The 23,296-nt window shown below is 40.3% G+C and overlaps 1 protein-coding gene across 4 annotated transcripts in view; it reads left to right on the forward strand.

The window, feature by feature from the left end:
• CEP78 (centrosomal protein 78) overlaps nucleotides 1-18,285 on the forward strand; it is a 34,760-nt gene extending 16,475 nt beyond the window's left edge. Inside the window, exons 11-18 of one of the 4 annotated variants that reach the window (XR_006966224.1) lie at nucleotides 1,325-1,453; nucleotides 7,931-8,008; nucleotides 9,212-9,378; nucleotides 10,646-10,817; nucleotides 11,138-11,185; nucleotides 11,964-12,225; nucleotides 16,442-16,576; nucleotides 17,902-18,285. Coding sequence is in view for 3 of the 4 variants with exons in the window: in XM_047102481.1 (XP_046958437.1) it covers nucleotides 1,325-1,453; nucleotides 7,931-8,008; nucleotides 9,212-9,378; nucleotides 10,646-10,817; nucleotides 11,138-11,185; nucleotides 11,964-12,527 (1,158 nt within the window). In the remaining variant the exon portion in view is untranslated. Of the gene's footprint in view, nucleotides 1-1,324; nucleotides 1,454-7,930; nucleotides 8,009-9,211; nucleotides 9,379-10,645; nucleotides 10,818-11,137; nucleotides 11,186-11,963; nucleotides 12,637-16,441; nucleotides 16,844-17,901 lie in introns of those variants that run through there. The other 3 variants (XM_047102496.1, XM_047102481.1, XM_047102489.1) reach the window with 3 other exon arrangements.
• Nucleotides 18,286-23,296: the final 5,011 nt, after the last annotated feature.

A 23,296-nucleotide genomic window follows, 5' to 3' on the forward strand; every position in this document is an offset into this window, starting at 1 on the left:
GAACCTTACAGGGAACATCTCCCTCCCTGAAATAAATCCATTTGAAACTTGTCAGGGCGCTCTCCCAGTGACACTGTGTAGTTGTGTGGACGTGGCACATGCTGGGGCCCCTGTGGTTTCATCTGTAAACAGGGAAGACATTCTCCAGTTCACGAGTCACCTGTTACCCAGTGAAACAAATTTGACATTCCTGACCCCACATGTGGAGTTACCATTTTCAGGAATGTCCTTCTGTTTTCAAGAAATGTTGTTTGGGGGCTGTATGTAGAAGTTCCAGATCCTGAAGGCAAAATAAAGAGGCCAGTCCCAAAGCTTCCACTCTCTCAGAGCACTTCTCCCTCTCCCACCCACACCACACACATCCCCTATCCTACTGTCTCCTGGTCTTAAAACCAGCCGATCCCCTCAGAGTGTCAGGTTCTCCTTCCCCTTGTCCTGGGAGACTGCGTAGTTGCTCTGAATAAGGTAACACTGTTGTGACTGAGAGAAGAGCGCCCTGGGTGTGAGCCCTGCCCCCCGCATGCCCAGAAGAAGGGGCACAAACCTCTTCCTACTGTTGGGATTTTCCTGCCCTGTGGGGTTTGCTACCTGTGGTCGTAATGGGACCCTAGTGTTGTGTCTTCTCTGCAGTTACGGAATCCCAGTGCACCTCTTTTTAATCTGTAGACTTTTTATGGGGTGTGACCAAGTCATTTTTCTAATGTTTGGAAACATCATATTCAACTGCATTCCAGTGGCAGTGAAATTTTACAGGAGAACTACATTACTCTTACCCTGGTTTTGGCTTGAGGTGGCTTAAGGATGATAAAATGAAGTTTTTGATGGGTCAGTTTTAGTTGTGTATGTGTAAGTGATTTATTTTTTAAAATTCTCATGTTTAGCATTCACTAGATATGTTGACTTTCAAATTATTCTACTAATTCTTTATCAGTCCCCCGACTGATGGATTTTCCTCCAAAACTACATTTTGTTTTAGACTTTTGTGCCTAATGGTGGAAAATAAATTTCTTGTCTGCAGTATAAAGTTGATCTGAGAAAAATGTTTACCCTGGCTCCTCACTTGGCTTATGTGAAAGAAATTTTATAAAATAATATGGGTGATTTCAAATATTAATCTTAACAACAGAATACTGTACTTAACAACAGAATATTTTTGTAACAGCAAAAATAAGTTACTGTTATTTTGTCATTGCTTGTTTTTGACTAAGGTGCAGTGGAAGACATTTATAAATAATGATACCTCAGATCACTTTTGTTAAATGTTCTGTAATATCACTCTCTGGCTTTTGTTATCTCTTCTACAACCCTGTCTCCTTTCTCTAAGCAATCGAATTTTCCTGTGACTGTGACAGTAGAGAGTCCTTCTTCCTCAGAAATTGAAGAGGTCGAAGATTCTTCTGAAAGTGTTCAAGAAGAGCCTGAGAAAACCAGTTTAGAGCAAGAAGCATTACAGGTACAATGTTAGCACTTTAGAGATACACAGATTATTTTTTAAACTGTGGTGGTTATCTGGCGGAAGCCTGATTACAGCACTGGCTAAGCTCACACATGGATTCTGTCTTCCCCTCAGTGGTTCCTTAGCTTAGACCAGGGCGAAAGGTAGACGTTTGAATTCTAAGAAATGAAAATCAAAACATGTCATCAGTAATATATATTTTCCTTTCCTTAGAACCATAGACTATTAGATGTAGAGAGAACCTTAATGATCGTTAGATAAACTCAAGGAAACAGACTTCTGAATGAATGTAGTCAGCTGATTTGGTATTCTTATTTTACAGATCAGGAAATTGGAGGTCCTCGCCGAACTCTTCTTTTTCTAAGAGGAAAATATGACCTCATTTTTAATAAAAAAAAAAAAGTTGAAAAAACGATTTGGATGTTGACAGTCTCCCTTCCCAAATTAAAAATACTCAAGAAGCTATATTGTATTGCCTAATAAACCTGACCTCTAACGTCATTTGATATTTCTGTTTGGACAGAAAAGAAAAGTTGATTTTTATAACAAATTTTATAACAAAATACCATAGTTATTTTATTTCAACTTTAATGCAGAGCTGACATTGGTAGTAAATAAGGGAAACACTATTTGGGAGGGACCTTGTCTTTTTTCGTGCTATCAAGGCCACATTTAATTTTTAAAAATGATTTAGTATGGTTTTCTTTTACTGTCAAACTTGACAGATTTAAAACTAGTTATCTCATTATTGTAGGACTGTGGAAATTACTATTTGATTTTTTTAAAAAAGAAAGATTTTTATTTTCTTAATTAAAATTAATGACAATAATGAAGAGAAATTAAGATAAGTACTTGGAAAATGATGAGGTGTTAGAGTGGGAGGAATGTGTAGTTTATGTAGAATTATCCACTTCAGGGTGCCTGGGTGGCTCAGTCGGTTAAGCGTCTGTCCAACTCTTGATTTTGGCTCAGGTCATGATCTTGTGGTTTGTGATATCAGGTTCCCCATCAGGATCTGTGCTGACAGGGCGGAGCCTGCTTGAGATTCTCCCTCCCCATCCCTGCTCCACTCACTTGCACACTCGTACATGCATGCACACATTCTCTCTCTAAATAAACTTAAAGCAATTACCCCTTTCATCTTTAAATGAGCAATTTGTAGTGATTAAGTACTTTGTTACTAAGTTGCAGAGTGGCAACAAGACCCTGGACTATCTAATTTGCATTCATGGTCATTTTAGATAGGGGTTCCTTTCCTGCATGGAGAGACTAGGGAGATTGTACTTGCAAAAGGGACTCTAGGCATTGGGGAAGACCAAGAGAGTTAGGAACTGTAACTAGGGAACAGCTGATTCAAGATGTGTTGAGGATCCTTTTGGCTCTTCTCCATTTTGACAAGACACAAAAATGATGGGGGGGCACCTGGGTGGCTCAGTCCGTTAAGCATCCGACTTCGGCTCAGGTCATAATCTCACAGCTTGTGGGTTCGAGCCCCGCATCGGGCTGTGTGCTGACAGCTCAGAGCCTGGAGCCTGCTTCGGATTCCATGTCTCCCTCTCTCTCTGACCCTCCCCCGTTCATGCTCTCTCTCTGTCTCAAAAATAAACACTAAAAAGTTAGAAAAAATGATGGTATTAAAATTTTTAAGACCGTATCCGCAACAATTAAGAGATTTCAACATTTTTTGCAAAGACAGAAGACAAGTAGAAGAGTGTGAAGCCAGAAACTAGAGGAAAACCACAACCTGGAATATGCACAGAGATGTGCTGCAGCTGAGGGGGAACCTGTCCCCCAGGCAGAGATAGCTCCAAGCCCCAGGTGTGCATGTGGGAGAGAGGGTGACGTTAGTTAGAAATATGACTGAAACAAGAGCATGTGGAAAGTTCATAATTGGGAGAGTGAACTCTCGATCCCACCTTCATTCTCCTAAAATGAGACAATTTTACTTAAAAAAAAATTTTTTTTTTTAACGTTTTTATTTATTTTTGAGACAGAGAGAGACAGAGCATGAACAGGGGAGGGTCAGAGAGAGGGAGACACAGAATCTGAAACAGGCTCCAGGCTCTGAGCTGTCAGCACAGAGCCCGACGCGGGGCTCGAACTCACGGACCGCGAGATCATGACCTGAGCCGAAGTCAGCCGCTTAACCGACTGAGCCACCCAGGCGCCCCAAGACAATTTTACTTTAAAAAGAACTGGGAGAACTGGGGCTCCTAGTATGTAGTTTTGCCTCTTCACACCTAAGAGAAGCCAGTCCATCACGAGCTTCCAGGGAGCCTTCCTCTCCCTTAAGAGTTAGAAGTTAAATTATGTGTAGGGCGCCTAGGTGGCTCGGTCGGTTAATTGTCCAACTATTGATTTCGACTCAGGTCGTGATCCCACAGTTCAGGAAATTGAGCCCCACAGCAGGCTCTGTGCTGGCAGTGCAGAGCCTGCTTGGGATTCTCTCTCTCCCTCTGTCTCAGCCCCTCCTGTATTTGCGTGCTCACACACCAGTTCACACTCTCTCAAAATAAATAAGTAAACATTAAAAAAATAAATTATGTGTATTCATAAAGCAATAAAATTTAACGAGCCAGAGCCCCTGGCAACAGTGTGGATGCATTTTTAAAAACAGTGTTGACTGGAGGACTGTATATATTGTGAATTCAGGAGGTGGCACAACCAGAGCGTATTTTTAGTGATGCGTGCATGTAAGGGATGCGGGTGGTCTTTAACTCTGGGAGGAGGGAAGGAGCTTGTTATGGCAAAAGGATATGGGGATTTTTGAGATGCTGACAAACTGTGTATACAGGCTTGAGTGCTAGTTATGTAAGTAAGTGTTCTCTTTATTTGTGACACTGACAGTTTTATTCTTTGCACTTTTTAGTATGATATCACATATTACAATGAACCTGTCTTCATTTTATAGATAAGGAAATCGAGACTTAGAGTTACTAGCTTGTCAAAGGTTATATAGCCAAGGGGTGGGGTCAGGTTTTAGCCACAGAGATTCTGAATGGTTGTGGTTTTTTTTGTTTGTTCGTTTGTTGTTGTTGTTTTTTGTTTGTTTTTGTTTTTAGAGAGAGCACATGTGGACTCTAGCAGGGGAGGGACAGAGAGAGAGAAAGAGAATCCCAAGCAGCCTCCACGCCAGATTGAAGCCCAATTTGGGGCTCAATCTCATGACCGTGTGATCATGACTTGAGCCAAAATCGAGAGTCGGACGCCTAACCAGCTGAGCCACCTAGTAATCTAAAAGAGAAATTTGATTACTAATTATAAGCAAAGCAGTACATACTGAGGGAGATGGCAAGTTTTCACCTATCCAATTAGAGAAAAACCTTCTGCCTTTCGCACACGTGTATCTTGGAGTGACACGGGTTTTCCTTATTCAGCAATTACTTATTGTGTGCTTTGTGCTAGACACGTGTGCTGGGATAAAACACCCCTGCCGCTAAATTTCTTGCACTTTAAAGTGAAGAAGCAAGCCACCAGTTACAGTAGAAGTTAGTATACCAGGTGACACATTGCTGAAAGCAGTCTAAAATGTTAGGAATCTTTTGGAAAGCAGTTTGGAAATCAGTATAGCAGAACGTTAAAAATGTTCATTTGCTTTGATCTCAAACTCATTCTTACTGATTTATTGCAAGAAAATTATTCTTACATGTGAGGAAAAGGCTTCATGCCTAAAAATAGGTATTTTGTTTTATAATATTGAAAAGTTGGAAAGAATTTAAATGTAAAGGAATGATTACATGAACCGAGAAACCTGCTCAGTGGAATATTTTGTAGACCATTAAAAAATCAAGGTTAGGGGCGCCTGGGTGGCGCAGTTGGTTAAGCGTCCGACTTCAGCCAGGTCACGATCTCGCGGTCCGTGAGTTCGAGCCCCGCGTCAGGCTCTGGGCTGATGGCTCGGAGCCTGGAGCCTGTTTCCGATTCTGTGTTTCCTTCTCTCTCTGCCCCTCCCCCGTTCATGCTCTGTCTCTCTGTCCCAAAAATAAATAAACGTTGAAAAAAAAAATTAAAAAAAAAAAATCAAGGTTATGAATTCCTTGATTATATAAAAATGATTCAATGTTAAATGGAAAAAAAAGTTGAACATAAAATTATTAATACAGTATGATGGGAGCTTTGTTCCAGAAAAAATCAGACGAGCCAATGAATAGAAGGGGAAGGAGAGCAGATGAAGGAAAATTTCTCCAAAACCTGATTATTAGTCTTATTTAAGTAACAGAATGTCAAGCAATTTTACTTTCTAATTTTTTGGTTCCATATTTTTTTTAAGGAGCATGAATTCCTTTGTAAGAGGAAGGTACACTTTTTCATGAAAATTTAACATTATGTCCTAATTCCCTCCACTAGGGGGAGAAACTATTTCATGTAATTACATGATATACTCTATATTTAGAGCTAGCTGAGAAGGGAGTATTTCAGTCTACTTTCTTTAACTGTGGCGCTAGTTTCTTGTTTGCTTATTTGTTTAGAATTTCTGTGAAATAAGTTTTAAATATTAAAACCATTATATAAGTAAGTGGAGGAATTCTGCAGTGTTTTTCCTTCATCCCTATTAAAGAATTTGAAGTTCGGCTATTTTTTATTTTTTAAACCTATGTTCTGAATATAAAAATATATGTTCATTGAGCAAATTTTTTTAAATGATGAAAAATTTATTGAAGAAAATAAAAGCCATCTCTGCAAGTACACCCATCTAATCTACCCTTTTGTCTTAAAAAGGTATCAAAAATAGGGGTGCCTGGGTGGCTCAGTCGGTTGAGCATCCAACTCTTGATTTTGGCTCAGGTCATGAGTCTGTCGGTTGGAGCCCCGCATTGGGCTGTCTGCTGTTAGCACAGAGCCCACTTCAGATCCTCTGTCTCCCTCGCTCTCTGCCCCTCTCCCCCCAAAAATAAATAAACATTTAAAATAAATAAGTAAATAAATAAATAAATAAAGCTGAAATCAAGATGTCAGTCATACATCAGATAGACCCCAGTCACTTTTAATTAGCCACCTGATTAGGTCACATCCACCAAAAGTAATCTCTTAATATCAATTAAAGATCAACCGATTTGAGGAACCTTAATTCCATTTGCAAAATCACTTTGCTGCAGCACCTAGGTTAGCATTTGATTGACTAACTCGGAGGATTGTGTAGTTCAGCAGGTAGGAAGCTGAGGGGCATAGAATTCTGCCAAGCACAAGTAGTGTCCCTCAACGCAAGGCCCTGACTGTTTTGTTCCTGGAAACCAAAAGGGAGTTTACCAAGTGCATTCTATCTTATTGACACTAGCGAATGGGAAGATCACCACCTCTCTGAACAGGCATGGCACCCAGCCTCCTCAATTCATAACGTGGCTCTATAGCATAATTAGTAACGTGATCTGAGGTGTCCTACTCTACTTGTCTCTGTCTCAGTGTTTTCAAAGTGTTTACTTTTTTTTAAATTTTTTAAATGTTTATTTATTTTTGAGAGAGACAGAGGACGAGTGGGGGAGGAGCAGAGTGAGAGGGAGACAGGAATCTGAAGCAGGCTTCAGGCTCCATGCTGTCAGCAGAGAGCCCAACGTGGGGCTCGAACTCACAAACCGTGAGATCATGACCTGTGCTGAAGTCAGACGCTTAACTGACTGAGCCACCCAGGTGTCCCCAAAGTGTTTACTTTTTTAAAAATGCATTTGAATCTGCCATTACGTAATTCAGGTGGGTTAGCCATGTTACTGAGGTTTTCTCTTATAAAGGAACCCATAAATAAAAATAGAATTTTCCTTTCTTCACCTTAGCTTTTTGTATATGACTTACTACAGTATACACATATGCCTTTTATGGTGAACTGCCACAAATTTATTTTGGAAAGCGTGGGACTCAAAGTCTTTTTTTTTTTTTTTTTTTTAATTTTTTTTTTTCAACGTTTATTTATTTTTGGGACAGAGAGAGACAGAGCATGAACGGGGGAGGGGCAGAGAGAGAGGGAGACACAGAATCGGAAACAGGCTCCAGGCTCTGAGCCATCACGGACCGCGAGATCGTGACCTGGCTGAAGTCGGACGCTTAACCGACTGCGCCACCCAGGCGCCCCTCAAAGTCTTTTTTAATGATTATTATTTTGAGAGAGAGAGCGAGTCGAGTAGAGGCAGAGAGAGAGAGGGAGAGAGAATCCCAAGCAGGCACCACACTGTCAGCACAGCCCAGCACGGGGCTCCATCTCGTGAACCGTGAGATCATGACCTGAGCCGAAATCAAGAGTTGGACACTTAACCGACTGAGCCACCCAGGTGCCCCTCAAGTAAATTTTTAATAGCTAATTTGATATATTTTGGTAATTAATTTCACTAGCATGGGATGATATCATAAGTAATAGACTATAATCCTAAAGTCTTGAGGTCACTTCTGACTCTGTGCCTAAATCCTTGTTGAGACCTATAACTGGAAAGGCTTTTGGATCTCATACTCTGAATCGTTTATAATATTTACTCTATTTCTTCTCACTAGGAAAAACTGGAGGGGTGCCTAAAGCAGTTAAAGGAGGAAAGAGTAATAAGACTGAAGGCTGATAAACGGGTCAGTGAGGTAAACAAGTTTTTTCTCATACTTTTGAGAGTGTTTTTGTTTTATTTTGATTTGATTTTAAGCCATGCACATGCAGTTTTTAAACTTTAAAACTGTAATATGTTGCAAGCTGTTGTACCGTATGAATCTTTGTATTATATTTAGTGGTTATATGATCTCTATTCCAGAAAACATGTTTTTAAAATGGAAAAATCTTAGGGTTTGTTTGTTTTTCTTTTTTTTTTTTTTTTTTTTTTTTTGGTGTGTGTGTACTTTTATGTGACCTTAGCTTATTTTCTGCTCCTGATGCTTCAATTGAAGCACTTACGCTTATACTGTATTTACAGTAACATAGAAGACATGATGAGACTTTACTATCAGTGAATTAGAAAAGTGAATAATTTAAATAAGTATAACATATTGGAAAACTGCTAAGAATGCAATGAAAGATAAAAATATATATTCTGAGAATTACATTAGCCTAATGTTCATAGAAGCAGGGCATAAGCTAAAAAGTTGTATGTAAATATATTTTATTATCATAAGGTGAGTTTAGGGAGGAATTTTTGCAAGTGCATACGTTGGATTGAAAGACATTTACTCATTCAGTAAATGTTGAGCACCTGTTAAGGTAAAAGGTGAATCATGAACAAAAGGGCCTTTCTGAGAAATACTAGAGTTAGGCTCATACATGGTTTTAGATGAATAGATATTGAGGGGGCGGGGATGTCCAAAGGAGGAAACATCGTCAAGAAGCCAAGGAGAATATTGGTCATTGTACAGTTAATAAGTTGGGTATGATTTAGGACTTTTAAACCTAAGCATTTAATATCTTTCCCAGTAAAGTTAATCCTTAACGTCCAGCAAAGTTGGAATATGCTTTGCTCAAGTCAGACTATATTTCACTTTCTAATTTAAAGGGAACCATTAAGCAGCTAATTTTCTAATGTAAAATGAGGGTCTGTTATGAATGTAACCAGTTAGAAAAGTGATCTTTTCAAAGATCATTAATAAAACAGAACTTTGGTTTATTTATATACCATCTAAGTGTTATATAGGAAACTTCGTTGGATGTCTCTGGACTTTATTATCTGATGTGGTCTCTGTCTTTACTGGTGGAAAGTTAGGTTAATTACAAATTAATTATGTTTGAAATGTTTAACTCTTTTCTTTTGATGACAGTGAGAGAAAATCATGTCAGACATTTTCATTCTTCTTTTATAGCTGGAACATGAAAATGCCCAGTTAAGAAATATAAATTGCTCTTTGTCTGAAGCCCTTCATGCACAGTCATTGACAAACATGATCCTGGATGACGAAGGTGTTTTGGGCAGCATTGAGAATTCTTTTCAGAAGTTCCATGCTTTCTTGGATCTCCTTAAAGATGCTGGGTTAGTTCATTTCTTTCGTATCATTCTCTTTGCAGCTGTAACAGTGGTTTGCTGAAGAACATGAGCCATTTTCATTGCTTCTATAGTTTTACTTAGGGTGTAACTATAATATAGAGGGTTGTTGTTGTTGTTGTTGTTGTTTTAATGAGGAATTACATGTTAAAAGAAATGCAAAATAGTAAACTTGCTTCGGTAGAGGAGAAAGCCCAGTATGAAGGAGTAACCTATAAATAATTTGTAAGTACTGTCTTGGGTAAAGACTAAATTGAAGGTAATTTAACTTGAAAATATTCCAGAATGCATTGAAATTTCCCTCCATGTTATTCATTTTCCTTGTAAAATACGTTTGAATTAAAGCAATTTTTGTCCTACATATAATAATTATCATTAATCTGCAGGGCAGATGTAGATCAGTCGTTTTCAACCAGGAACGATTTTGCTAAAAGAAGTTGTTGAAAGAGAGAATTGGAGATTGAAATTGATGGAGTGATGTTTTGTAGGTGAAGGGGTTGGTGTCGGGAAGGAAGGAAAAAACACGTGTTTGGAGGAGAGGTGGTAAAGAAGTGGGGGAGAGGTGAGGGGCGATGCACTAGGTGCATACTAGAAGCTAAAGAGTTGCAGTGGAGCAGTAAATCAGGTGGTGGGCCAGACGTTGGGGGAAGAAGGAGTGCTTCAAGGATTGCATGATCTATTGTGGTCCCAGAGCATGAGTCTGGAAGGGCTGAGAATTTGGGAGAGAATAGGGGCTTGTATGTGGAGTAGGATATTGGCTTTTAAGATTTTAGAAGTATTTCATGAGTGGGGCGCCTGGGTGGCTCAGTTGGTTAAGCATCCGCCTTTGGCTCAGGTCATGATCTCACAGTTCATGAGTTCGAGCCTCCCATCAGAGCCTGCTTGAGATCCTCTACCTCTCTTCTCTCTCACTGCTCCTCCCCAGCTTGCACCTCTCTCTCTTTCAAAAATAAATTGAAGGAGAGAGATACACAGCATGAGCAGGGGAGGGGCAGAGAGAGAGTGGAAGACACAGAATCCAAAGCAGGCTCCAGGCTCTGAGCTGTCAGCGCAGACCTTGACATGGGGCTCGAAGTCACAAACTGCAAGATCATGACCTGAGCTGAAGTTGGATGCTCTACTGACTGAGCCACCCAGGCACCCTGAAAAAAAATTTTTAAGAAGTATTTCATGATTCTAGGTATGGGGAAATCTAAGCTGCTCATACACAGTTATAACAATCTTTGTTTTTTTCTCCTTTCCTCCTTTTGTCCAGGCTTGGTCAGCTTGCCACAATGGCTGGTATAGATCAGTCAGATTTTCATTTGCTGGGGCGTCCCCAGATGAATTCTACTATTAGTAGCCTGCCTAGAGAAGAGAAGAAGGCACTTGAAGATGAAAAACCAGAATCAAAGCAGAACTCCATAGGACAGATGCAGAACATCCAAGTGAGTGGACGGAACAGAATTTAATGATCCTAAGAGTGATGAGCAAAAGGGAATTACAGAGTCAGAGAGAAAATGATGACGATCTGTCTCTAATAATTCACACGCTTGGGAGCCTCTTTGGGGTCCTTTCCCAATCTGAAATTAGTAAGTTTGTGCCCATTTCATAATATCATATAGTTGTAAATGAGAAAATTGGGAGGCCTTTTGAAAATTTATGATGTAAAGCAAACTATTCTCAGAGAAGAAAGAAATGAAACATTAGAGAAAATATTCCAAATTTTAAATTGTATAAATGTCTATTCTATTCATATTTCATCTAGGTTTCTATTTGTATGCAGTCAGCTTACAATGAAGGAACTCTAATGAAGGTACAAGTACTGATACAAATAATTTTCTTAAATAAGTAATCCAGACATAACTAATAGACTAGGTATTAGAGTTAACTTCCCAGTTATGGGAATGAGAGAGGGGAACCCGTCTGCTTTCCCTCTGGCCTTCCCTTTCCTTTATCTCCCATATCGGCCAACCTCAGACAGTCTTGGAACCTGATAACTTGAGAACATAGTCTTATCACAGATTGGATACTGCTTACATGTTCCTGGAGGATAGAGAAGAAATTAATTTTCTTAGGGAGTAAGGCTTTATTATTTTTTTTAATGTTTGTTTATTTTTGAGACAGAGAGAGACAGACAGTACGAGCCAGGGAGGAGCAGAGAGAGAGGGAGATAACAGAATCCAAAGCAGACTCCAGGCTCAGCTGTCAGCACAGAGCCCGACGCCAGGCTTGAACCCACGAACCATGAGATCATGACCTGAGCTCAAGTCGGACACTTAACCAGCTGAGCCACCCAGGCTCCCCTGTGGCTTTATTATTTTTAATGAGAGAAAGGGAAGTGGGTAATAATTACCCCAAACCACGAAGTCTGAAAATGTAGTAGATGTTGCCTTGGATATAGCTAAGTTAAGTTAGGAATCACCTGGCAAGATACAATTAGAAAAAAAACGGATCTAAAATCTTCTAATTAATCAATTGACTGTCTTAATAATAAGATCACAGAGTAACATTAAAGTCATGGACTCTACTTTTTAATGGTTGGCTTTTTCATCACTGAATTTTTGTTTTGTCTTCTTTTGTTTTCCCTCCAGTTTCAGAAAATTACAAGTGATGCCAGAATTCCTTTGCCTCTCGACTCCTTCCATGTCCCTGTCTCCACGCAGGAGCCCTTAGAAACTTCGAGAGACAACCTGGGAGCCCCAGTCAGTGAGCAGTGGCAGGAGTCTTTCAAAGAATTCATTGCTAGAACATGTTCTCCGTCAGCAGATGTGATATCTGGCACTGGAAGCCAAAGAAAAGACGACGAATTATCTAGAAATAGCAGATCTTCTTCAGAGAAATTGACCAAAACAGGTGAATATACCAAAAAACACTCTGCTAAAAAACAGTCCAGAAACGACCTGCATTCCTGCTCTGACTCACCTGTAAATCAGAAAAGTCACAGAATTAGGCAGAATGGTTCTTTGGTTAACGAACCAATTAAAAGTGAGTCTTTGAAAAACCCCATTTCTGTCAAGAAAGAAAGTAAAATCGTGACTCTTTCATCGAAGAGAGCTAAAAGTAAACTCAATCTGTTAGAACACTCTGAAAGTGATACTCTTGGATCTGATTTTGAAATTCAAGAAAGCATCCATACTGTATCACACCTGACATAGGTCTAAATCTTTTGAAATTATGTTTTGCGTCCAAATTTTAATAAATTTCTTGTATTTTCATTGTGGCATATGGTGTCTTAAAATACAGTACTGGAAGACATTAGACAAAGATTCATCTAGTCTTTATTGTAATGAAACTTTTGGTGTATGTTTTTGACATTCTACACCATTCATTCACCAGGTATGTCCTGAGGGCCTAACATGTGCTATACCATTCTGGGTGCTGTTGCTTTCAGCAGTGAACAAAACAAAACCTGTACCTTCATGGAACTAATATTCTGTGGAGGGAGGAAAAAATAAGTGAAGCAGGGCAAAGCACTAGAAAGGGATGAGGTAATAAGTGGGATAGTTTTAACATTTGGTCAAATGTGGAAATACTAGCAATCCCTTGGCCAGAAGTCAGTGGTGTGTCCTAAATCATAATAACCAAAATGGCAAATATTGACCAAGGTTCTTAGCCATATTTATAGATTACAGCAACCATATAAATAGAAGGTAGGGCACCATTTTATGGGTGAGGAGTCGGATAAGGTGAGTTGCCCAAAATTACAGAGCTTTAAGTAAGTGGTTGAGCTGGGATTTGAACCAGAACCTGTGCTATTAATCTCTTTGTTGTCCTGTTACCTTGTTAAGAGAGGAAGGGCTTGGGGCGCCTGGGTGGCGCAGTCGGTTAAGCGTCCGACTTCAGCCAGGTCACGATCTCGCGGTCCGTGAGTTCGAGCCCCGCGTCGGGCTCTGGGCTGATGGCTCAGAGCCTGGAGCCTGTTTCCGATTCTGTGTCTCCCTCTCTCTCTGCCCCTCCCCCGTTCATGCTCTGTCTCTCTCTGTCCCAAAAAAAATAAATAAATAAACGTTGAAAAAAAAAATTTAAAAAAAAAAAAAAAAAAAAAAAAAAAAGAGAGGAAGGGCTTGAGGAGGCCATGGAGAGAAAAGCCAGCAAGCACTGGAAGAGCAGAGTGGGACTGTCAGAAAGTATACCCGCCCCTCCACCATCTGGGTTGGGATTTTAAAGGCAGAATATGTGGGGCACCCGGGTGGCTCAGTAGGTTAAGTGTACCACTTAGGCTCAGGTCATGATCTCGCAGTCTGTGAGTTTGAGCCCCACGTCGGGCTCTGTGCTGACAGCTCCGAGCCTGGAGCCTGCTTCGGATTCTGTGTCTCCCTCTCTCTCTGCCCTTCCCCCACTCATGCTCTGTCTCTCTTGCTTTCAAAAATAAATAAGAGAAAAAAAGAATTTTTTTTTAATAAATAAATAAAGGCAGAGTATGTAAGGGTAAATGAGCACATGCCTCTGGACTAAATTCTGCCTCCCTAGTAAAACATGCATAGATAAGTCTTGAGTTCAACCAGACTGTGACTTGAGAGGTAAGATCAGGGAAAAGCTGGGGTATCAGGTGTCTTCTAGAAGGTCCTGCCTGATTGATACCCGGAGGACTACTACAGTCCTACTGAGTTCATGAATCATGGAGTGAGTGCTATTGGAAGAAAACAATAAAGAGTTGTAGTCTTGGGCCTTAACTAACAGGAGAATGAAAGTAGTAGTAGACACACAAGAAGAGGACCTGTGACGGGAATGTAGCCCATGTTTGGGGAAGAAGAGAGAACTGGAAGGGTCATCTAAAGAGGTGATAACTAAGCTAAGTCTTGAAGGATTAGTTGGAAACTAGTGAATAAGGTGAGGAAGGGAAAGGATACTCAAGGTGGAGGGAACAGCATAAGCAGAAGTGTAGAACCAGGAGCATGAGAGTGATATGTTAGGGGGACGCCAGATAAAGATTTCAGAGTTAGTCAGAGTTAGTGCAATGTCATCAGGCAGGGCAGCAAGGAGATCGCCTGCAGCCTTGCAAGCCATGTTGCATGGAGCTGGTTCTTTTTTCTCAGGAAATAGTGAGCTAGTAAAAGGGTTGAAGAATGGGGATGCCTGGGTGGCTCAGTCAGTTAAGCATCTGACTTTGGCTCAAGTCATGATCTCACAGTTCATGAATTCGAGCCCTACGTCAGGCTCACTGCTTTCATCACAGAGCCCACTTCAGATCCTCTGTCCTCCTCTGTCTATGCCCCTCTCCCATTTACTCTCTCTGTCTCAAAAATGAATAAAATATTTTTTAAAAACTTAAAAGGGTTGAAAAATGGAAATGACATATTGAGGGTTGCATGTTAGATCATGGATGTTCATTATGGAACCATCAGTTTGAAGAAGCATGGAGATCAGAGATGATGCCACACTCTTCTGAGGAGCATTATGTTTTTATTTTTAAATAAAAATTAAAGGGGCCCCTGGGCGGCTCAGTCAGTTGAGTGTCCAACTTCAGTTCAGGTCACGATTTCGCGGTTGGTGGTTTTGAGTCCTGCGTCAGGCTCTGAGCTGTCAGCACAGAAGCCTACTTTGGATTCTGTGTCTCCCTCTCTGTCTGCCCCTCCCCCACTCGTGTACTGTCTCACTCTGTCTCTCAAAAATAAATAAATGTAAAAAAAATTTTTTTAATAAAAATTAAAAACTTCCTTGTCTTTACTAAAAGGGTTCCATGGACAAAAGTAAGGTCAATTCTGGCTTTAAATAAAGTTAAGCAGGTTTCTTTACTATATGATTTCTTGGGACTTGTGCAGGCTAATGGTCATTCTGGATTTCCAAGACAGGCATAGGGTACACATCCCTTTTCAAATATATTTGGTTATAGAATCCATTTTTAAAAGGAGTGTCTAATGGGGCGCCTGGGTGGCTCAGTCGGTTAAGCGTCTGACTCTTGATTTTGGCTCAGGTCATGATCTCATGGTTCGCGAGATTGAGGTCTGCACTGACAGCATGGAGCCTACTTGGGATTCTCTCTTTCTCTCCCTGTTGCTGCCCCTCCCCACCCCCACCCCCCAAATAAATAAGCTTTAAAAAAAAAAAGAAAAAGGAGCATCTAACAACCAATTCTACCAAACACCAGTTTAGGAACTTCTGAATTAGGCGATAGCAAATGGAAAAATGGTCTGAAATAAGATAATCTATGAAGGGAGGAAATAAATTGGAATTTTACTTAGGAAATAAAACAAGCAAGACTCGGTTGTGGGAGGTAACAAAGAAGTAGGAGGCAGAGGCCAGACTTCCATTTGTGTGACTGAGGTTGGGTGGTGGTGTCATTGAGGTTGGAAATAGGGGGTGAAGAACTGTACTGGGGAGAAGACTTTAGATTTGGATGTGTTCGGTTTTGAAGCGCCTGCAGAATTCAGGGGATGACCGGTAGATAACTGGACGTGCGTGTGAAGACACGGAAAGAGACATATTTGGGTGTTGTCAGCACGTATGAGCAATAGTTAAAATCACGAGAATGGTTGAGGTCACACAGAACTGTGAGGACTGTCAGAAGTGTAAGTCCTAAGCAAAGACAGGATTTGGAGGACAGAGATCATCCTGTTTCGAGAAGGAGGAAGTAGGTAACAGTGTCACGCTGCAGGCAGTGTTAAGTGTCCACTGGATTTGGTGGTTAGGGCCCTGGTGACTTTAGCGAGAGCAATTCAGTGAAGTGGTAGGTGAAGCCAGATTAGACACATTGAGGGGACAGGGCTGCCCTGAGGGGACAGTGAAGAGTGGGTATGGGCTCCTCCTCGAAGGAGTTTGGATGAGAAGAGGAGGCAATGAGCTGAAAAAGAATTTTTTTAGAATGAAAGTGACTTGGGGTGCCTGGGTGGCGCAGTCGGTTAAGCGTCCGACTTCAACCAGGTCATGATCTCGCGGTCCGTGAGTTCGAGCCCCGCGTCAGGCTCTGGGCTGATGGCTCAGAGCCTGGAGCCTGCTTCGGATTCTGTGTCTCCCTCTCTCTCTGCCCCTCCCCCCATTCATGCTCTGTCTCTCTGTCCCAAAAATAAATAAACGTTGAAAAAAAAATTAAAAAAAAAAAAAAGAATGAGAGTGACTTAATTGTTTATAGGTTGAAAGGAAGGAACCAAAGAAAGGAGCTACTGAAGATGCCCAGTGAGCAGCTCACCTGTACCTCGGGACCCCAGGAGGCGGGAGCGTGAGATGCGTTCATGCTCGTAGGACTGGAAGAAAGAGATGTGAGCAGGTGGGGCTGTAGATCGCTTGAATGCTCGGTGAATTTGCTGTGTCTCGCCTATATGCATACAGTGAAAATGATAATGTAGAGAATTGGGAACACATGGACGTACAGTGAGAAAACGGATACAGTTCATGCTGCAAAATACAGAAGAATAACTTGTACGCTTCAAGTGAGATAAATTCTGGCAGTTTTGGGGAATAGAGCATTGGGAGGAGGTAGAAGTTAAATGAGTTTATACTGATAGCCTCAGTTTTCTTTTACCACACATTTTTAAAAGACATACGTGCCCGGGCACCTGGGTGGCTCAGTCGGTTGAGTGTCCAACTCTTGACTTTGGCTCAGGCCATGATCTCACGTTTTGTGAGATCAAGCCCCTCATCCAGCTCCTTGTTGACAGTGCAGAGCCTGCTTGGGATTCTCTCTCTCTCTCTCTCCCCCCCTCCCCTGCTCGTGCTGTCTCTCTCAAAAAAAAACAAAACAAAAAAACCACATGCATGCATACACATTACAGTTTTTAAATTCTTGCTTATTTTATGTGTTTTTTTAATCATTTGAAATGATTTCATTAAGAATCATCAATATGGGGGCGCCTGGGTGGTTCCATTGGTTGGGCATCTGACTTTGGCTCAGGTCATGGCCTCATGGTTTGTGGGTTCGAGCCCCATGTAAGGTTCTGTACTGACCGCTCAGATTCTTCAGATGCTTCCGATTCTGTGTCTCCCTCTCTTTCTGCCCCTACCCTGCTCTATCTTTCAAGAATTAATAAACATTTTTTTAAAAATTAAAAATTAAAAAAAAATTTAAAAATCATCAATATGGATGTTTTGTTGTTTAATACTTTTTAGCACTTTGATGTTAGACTTCCAACACTGCACCTGAAGCAATGTCACTTCCTTGAAAAACAGTATTTTCATTTGGGTTAGAGAAAGTTACAATCATGTTCCTTTACTGAGAAGCTACTGTGTACCTTTGCTGAGTGATTACCAGAGCATATGAAGTCTATGCAAAGAGGACTTTCTGAGGTTTTTTAAAACAGTGTCAGATGTGATACTGTAGCAAAGAGTTTGTCATCCTGCCCTAAGTCCACATAATTACTCTTGGTCAAAAATTACTATTGCATGCCTATCTGGTACTGTATCCAGGAATCCATCTAATTTCAAATGGATATTTACAGAATAATCCCTAATCTCAAGACTAGAACACTTGATTTTCAGAGGGTCAGCAAGAGAGGATTGATGATTAATTTTTTTTTTTAAGATTCTGATTATAAACTACATGCTGGAGCTTATCGTTTAACAGAGCTGACTGAACACATTCTTTGACTCTTCCAGAATCTCACCGAGATGATTGGAGAAGTATTAAAACAAAAATAGATTAATAGCAGAGTTGGAAAACCAGAAAATGAACAATGTGGGATTTCTGGAAGATAAAAAGCATATTATCGAAGGATCAGTTAGTTATTAAGAGCAGAACAGCTAAGCTTCCATTCCGTGCATCTTTGAAGCACCTCATTAGGGAGTTGACCACCAGGCTGCAGCTAAGAAAGCAGCTCTCTGAAGTGGCAGTTTTGGCCCAGGACACACTGAGATTGGAGAGGGTGTCGCCCAAGTGACTACGAGGAGGAACTGAAGATAAGCCGCCCACCCACTCTCTCTGGCTGTGGTGACCAGCCACTCCCTTTACGTCACCAGAGGCGCCTGTGATCAGAATCTGTGCTCACTGAAAGTGACACAATTATTTGGTTTAGGAAAAGCACTTCAAGCTGTAAACCTTAGGTCCACACCTATAAATAACGCCAAGAATCATCAGACTTGAAGAACACCAGTAACATAAGAGGAGACTCCAAATTAAAACAAATTGACCTGTTAAAGTAGTTACTAGGAAAAACAGAAGAAACTTTAAAATATGATTATGATCTTCAGAGAGTCCCAAGGATGTGGTATCCATACAGAGTAAGATGCTAGGAAAAAGAAGGCTTTCGTTTCCGGAAATTAAAAATACGATTATGAAAATGCACTCAGAAGATGGACTAGATCACAGAATGGGTTCAGCTGAAGCTTAAATTCGTGAACTAGAAGCTTTGAGAGATCCCACTCATGCCCTGCAAAGGGATAAAAGATAAAAATTATGAAAGAAAAGTGAGAGCCCGCCACAAACAGGCATAGAGTAATTGCACAAGCACACAGATACTTGTGGGATGAATGAGACACAGATTTTGGTATTAGGGTTCTCAGCAACAAAAAGACATTTTTCTCTAAGAATTACCAAGCAAACGGAACAGTGAGTCCATGAAAGGTTTTAAATTAAAGAAACTGATGCTGGAACTGGAGAGTGTGATGCTAAGTGAAATAAGCCATACAGAGAAAGACAGATACCATATGTTTTCACTCTTATGTGGATCCTGAGAAACTTAACAGAAACCCATGGGGGAGGGGAAGGAAAAAAAAAAAAAAGAGGTTAGAGTGGGAGAGAGCCAAAGCATAAGAGACTCTCAAAAACTGAGAACAAACTGAGGGTTGATGGGGGGTGGGAGGGAGGGGAGGGCGGGTGATGGGTATTGAGGAGGGCACCTTTTGGGATGAGCACTGGGTGTTGTATGGAAACCAATTTGACAATAAATTTCATATATTGAAAAAAATAATAAAAAATAAAGGAACTGATGCTGCCATGTCACCTGCCAATTCCCCTTTATAATCATGAGATGCCGATAATCAGAAGTCTAAATGAATATTAATGCATATGGGAAAACAAAGTGAACTCCACCTCACCCTCGACCTGGGAGCCAGCTGATGAAGCATCACTATTTAGAATATTGCTGATTGCAACCTAAGGAACCAGACTGATGCAGTCATGCACACTGACTTAAAGCTTCTGCACACGGACCGTTTCGTTAGCCAGAGAGTGTCACATGACCATGCCCAAGTTCAACAGGGCAGGACAGGGTGGACTCCCTGTGTGCCAAGACAAGGAGAGAGAGGCAAATACATGTCAATAATAGCTCCCAAGCTACCAGGAATGGGAGATGGAATTTAAAAATCCACAAAAGTCAGGGAAGAGAAACAAGTTACATAGAAAACAAAAGGTAGTAAGTAAGACTAGATGCTTTTCTCACAGTAAATGTCGAGTAGGTTAAATTCTCAAATTCCTTAGGCTTGAGTAAAAACATAAAATCCAACTACGCACTATTTACAAAAAGCAAACCTAAAAAAAACCATCACAGATTATAAAGAAATAGATAAAAGTATACCAGGTGCTAACAAAAGTATATGTGGCTCTGTTGATTTCTGGCTAAATAGAATCCAAGATGAAAACCATTAAACGGGGACACAGAAAGAAATTCTTTTTGACTAATAGAAGGTATAGATTTGCAGAAAGATTTTTTTTTAAATACCGTTTCAGGGGCACCTGGGTGGTTCAGTCGGTTAAGCGTCTGACTTCGGCTCAGGTTATGATCCAGTTTGTGAGTTCGAGCCCCACGTCAGGCTCTGTGCTGACAGCTCAGAGCCTGGAGCCTGCTTCTGATTCTGTGTCTCCCTCTCTCTTTGCCCCTCTGCCAGTCACACTTTGTCTCTGTCTTTCTCTTTCTCTCAAAAGTAAATAACATTAAAAAAAAAAACAGGGGCTCCTGGGTGGCTCAGTCGGTTGAGTGGCTGACTTTGGTTCAGGTCATGATCTCGTGGTCCATGAGTTCAAGTGCATCGGGCTCTGTTCTGACAGCTCGGAGCCTGGAGCCTGCTTCAAGTTCTGTCTCCCTTTCTTTCTGCCCCTCCCCTGCTCACACTCTGTCTCTCTAAAATAAATAACCATTAAAAAATTAAAAAAACAAAAACTTTCTTATACACCAGCAATAACCAATTAGGAAATGTATGGAGGAAAAGATCCCATTCACGTAGAAATAAGTTTCAGAGAGAAGTGTTAAGGCCCATATGAATAAAAAAAAAAAAAAAAAAAAAAAAACAACAAACTACGCTGAAAGAGATAAAAAAGAAAGACTGCCAAAATGAAGAGGCATGCCACATTTCGAAGAAGATCCAAACACAGTAAATAAGTTCGTTCTACCAAATAAACTTACAAATTCGAACCATTTTCATGTAATCAAAGGAAGGCTTTAAAAATGGATAGAACAACGTGATTACAAAGCTCATCTGGAAGAATATACATAAAACAATTCTGAAATCAAAACAATCCAGGAAGCCAGAGTAAATGAAATAGTTTAGTACTGGCAACAATAAAACAGGTTAAAGGCACGGAACAGAGAATGCAAGAAAATGTGTATATATGGGAATTTAATACGTGAAAAATGGCATTACAAACAGGTAAGGAAGAGTTGAACTATTCAGTAAATGATGCTGGGATTGCTGATTACTTGGAAAACACTTCCTTCTTTCATATCATGGGAAAGAAATAATATCCAGATGAACTAAACATTAAAATATAAGAATAAGTAGAAGAAAATATTGGAAAACAATTTTGAATAAATGTGGCATGAGGAAGGACCTCCTAAGCAAGACTCAAAATCCAGTATCCATAAAAGAAAAAAAAACTGATTTGACTACATTAAAAATATCAAACTTCTATATACAAAGTAAACATAAATAGGAGACAAAGCGTTGGGAAAATACGTGAAACATAACAGAAGGTTAAATATCCCTAATATAAAGCACCTACAAACCAGACAAAAAAATGGACAAAGGATATAAAAATATTTTTGTAAAGAAAAAGAAACCTAAACATTCAACTTCATAAGAAATCAAAAATTGAAATGAGAGGCTGTTTTTCAATCCTTGAAGTGGCAGATATGAAAAGACCAGTAATAGCTATTGCTGGAGATAATGTGGGTAAAGAGCACTCTTATTGTTGAAGGAAGTGTAAGTTGATGCAGCTTTTTGAGTGGACAATTCAGTGTTGTATATCAGTAATTAAAATGTGTCCAGTCATGATTTAACAGCCATGGTTCTAAGCAGCCAGCCTAAAGATATATTCATACAAGTGTCCTAAGCGTCAGGTGTAAGAATGTGTACTCAAGTACTTTCTAAAATAATGAGAAATTAGAAACAACATAATCGTACACAAATGCGGAAATTATTGAATTAGTACCTACCAATTCTTACCATGCAATACTCTGCAGCAGATAAAAGTAGCAGCTTTGTAGTATGGGCATGTATGTATTTTTAAGACCTACTGATGTGAGGCATCTGGATGGCTTAGTCAGTAGAGCATGCAATTCCTAATTTTTTTTTAACCCACTTTCCCCTCCCTCCCACCCCCCATCAACCCTCAGTTTATTCTGTTTTTAAGAGTCTCTTGTGGTTTGGCTCTCTCCCACTCTAACCTCTTTTTTTTTTTTTTCCTTCCCCTCCCCCATGGGTTTCTGTTAAGTTTCTCAGGATCCACATAAGAGTGAAAACATATGGTATCTGTCTTTCTCTGTATGACTTATTTCACTTTGCATATCACTCTCCAGTTCCATCGAGAAAAAAAAATTTTTTAAGGTTTATTCATTTTCAGAGACAGAGGCAGAGCGTGGGGGTGTGGGGACAGAGAGAGAGGGAGACACAGAATCTGAAGCAGGCTCTGGGCTCTGAGCCGTCAGCACAGATCCTGACATGGGGCTCGAACTCACAGACCCTGAGATCATGACCTGAGCTGAAGCTGAACGCTTAATCTTAATCGACTGAGCCACCCAGGTGCCCCAGTAGAGAGTGCAATTCTTGATCACAGGGTTGAATTTGAGCCCCACGTTGGGTGTAGAGGTTACTTAAAAAAATAAAATCTTAAAAAAAAAGATATACTGATGTGAAAAACGAGTTCCAACCTAATACTTATTGCACACTGTTAACATGTATATGGTTAAAAACCTGCTTACAGGTATATAGCGTTTGCATGTGTCTGTGTTTGCCTAGAAAATATTCAGTCCTAATACATATCAAGCTGTTGACGGTGACTCTGCAGAGGGCAGTTAGAGAGGAGGGATGGAAGGGGGCTCTTTGTATTTGACTCCATTTACTTTAGGTTATTTGATTTTGTTTTTTAATAAGTATATTTTTGTGCTCGACAAATAATTTTCTAAATTCTCTTCGTCACAGAAAACTTAGAAAATACAAATATATGTATGATCTGTCATCCTATATATCCTGTGTCCATTGATTTTTCAAAATCTGTCCTAGTATCTGTGTGGAGAATGAGCTTTACCATGTAACCTCACAGATCTTTGTACCACTGGATGGCTCCCTACATATTCAAACTATTGTTTTTTCCTTTTAATCGCAACCCACGGTAAAAATTGTATTTTGTGCAAAGTACAAGGTAATTGTCCTGGCCCACACCTGCCTTGCGTGCATACGTAATGAATGGAAAATTTCATCAAACTGCTCTCACAGTACTTCTAGTGACACTCTGGTGTGTCCTGTTCTGTTTCATTCCTTTGAAGATTCTGTTTGCAACGCACTAAGTAGGTTTCACAATCCGCTACTGGGTGATGACCTATGGTTTGAAAACGCTGGGTAGAATGTCTCAAACATTTGCTTGCTACTCCTGACCGAATTGCTGTGCATGTAGAATGCAAAGCTTTCCTACGTTCACTTTGTTACGAGATGGGTCAAAGTCCTTCTCCGTTTGTACATTGCTTCCAAAGCCCAGCTTTCTTCGTCTCTTTCCCTCTCAGTAGGCTTAAGGTGTTTAGGTTCGATTCCCCTTTTAAAAGTCCTTTTGTTACCCTGAAAGCCC

This window comes from Lynx rufus, unplaced genomic scaffold, assembly GCF_022079265.1.
Source record: "Lynx rufus isolate CCGP_SWC_20201006 ecotype Redwood Valley unplaced genomic scaffold, mLynRuf1.p SCAF_10, whole genome shotgun sequence".
Classification (NCBI taxonomy): domain Eukaryota; kingdom Metazoa; phylum Chordata; class Mammalia; order Carnivora; family Felidae; genus Lynx; species Lynx rufus.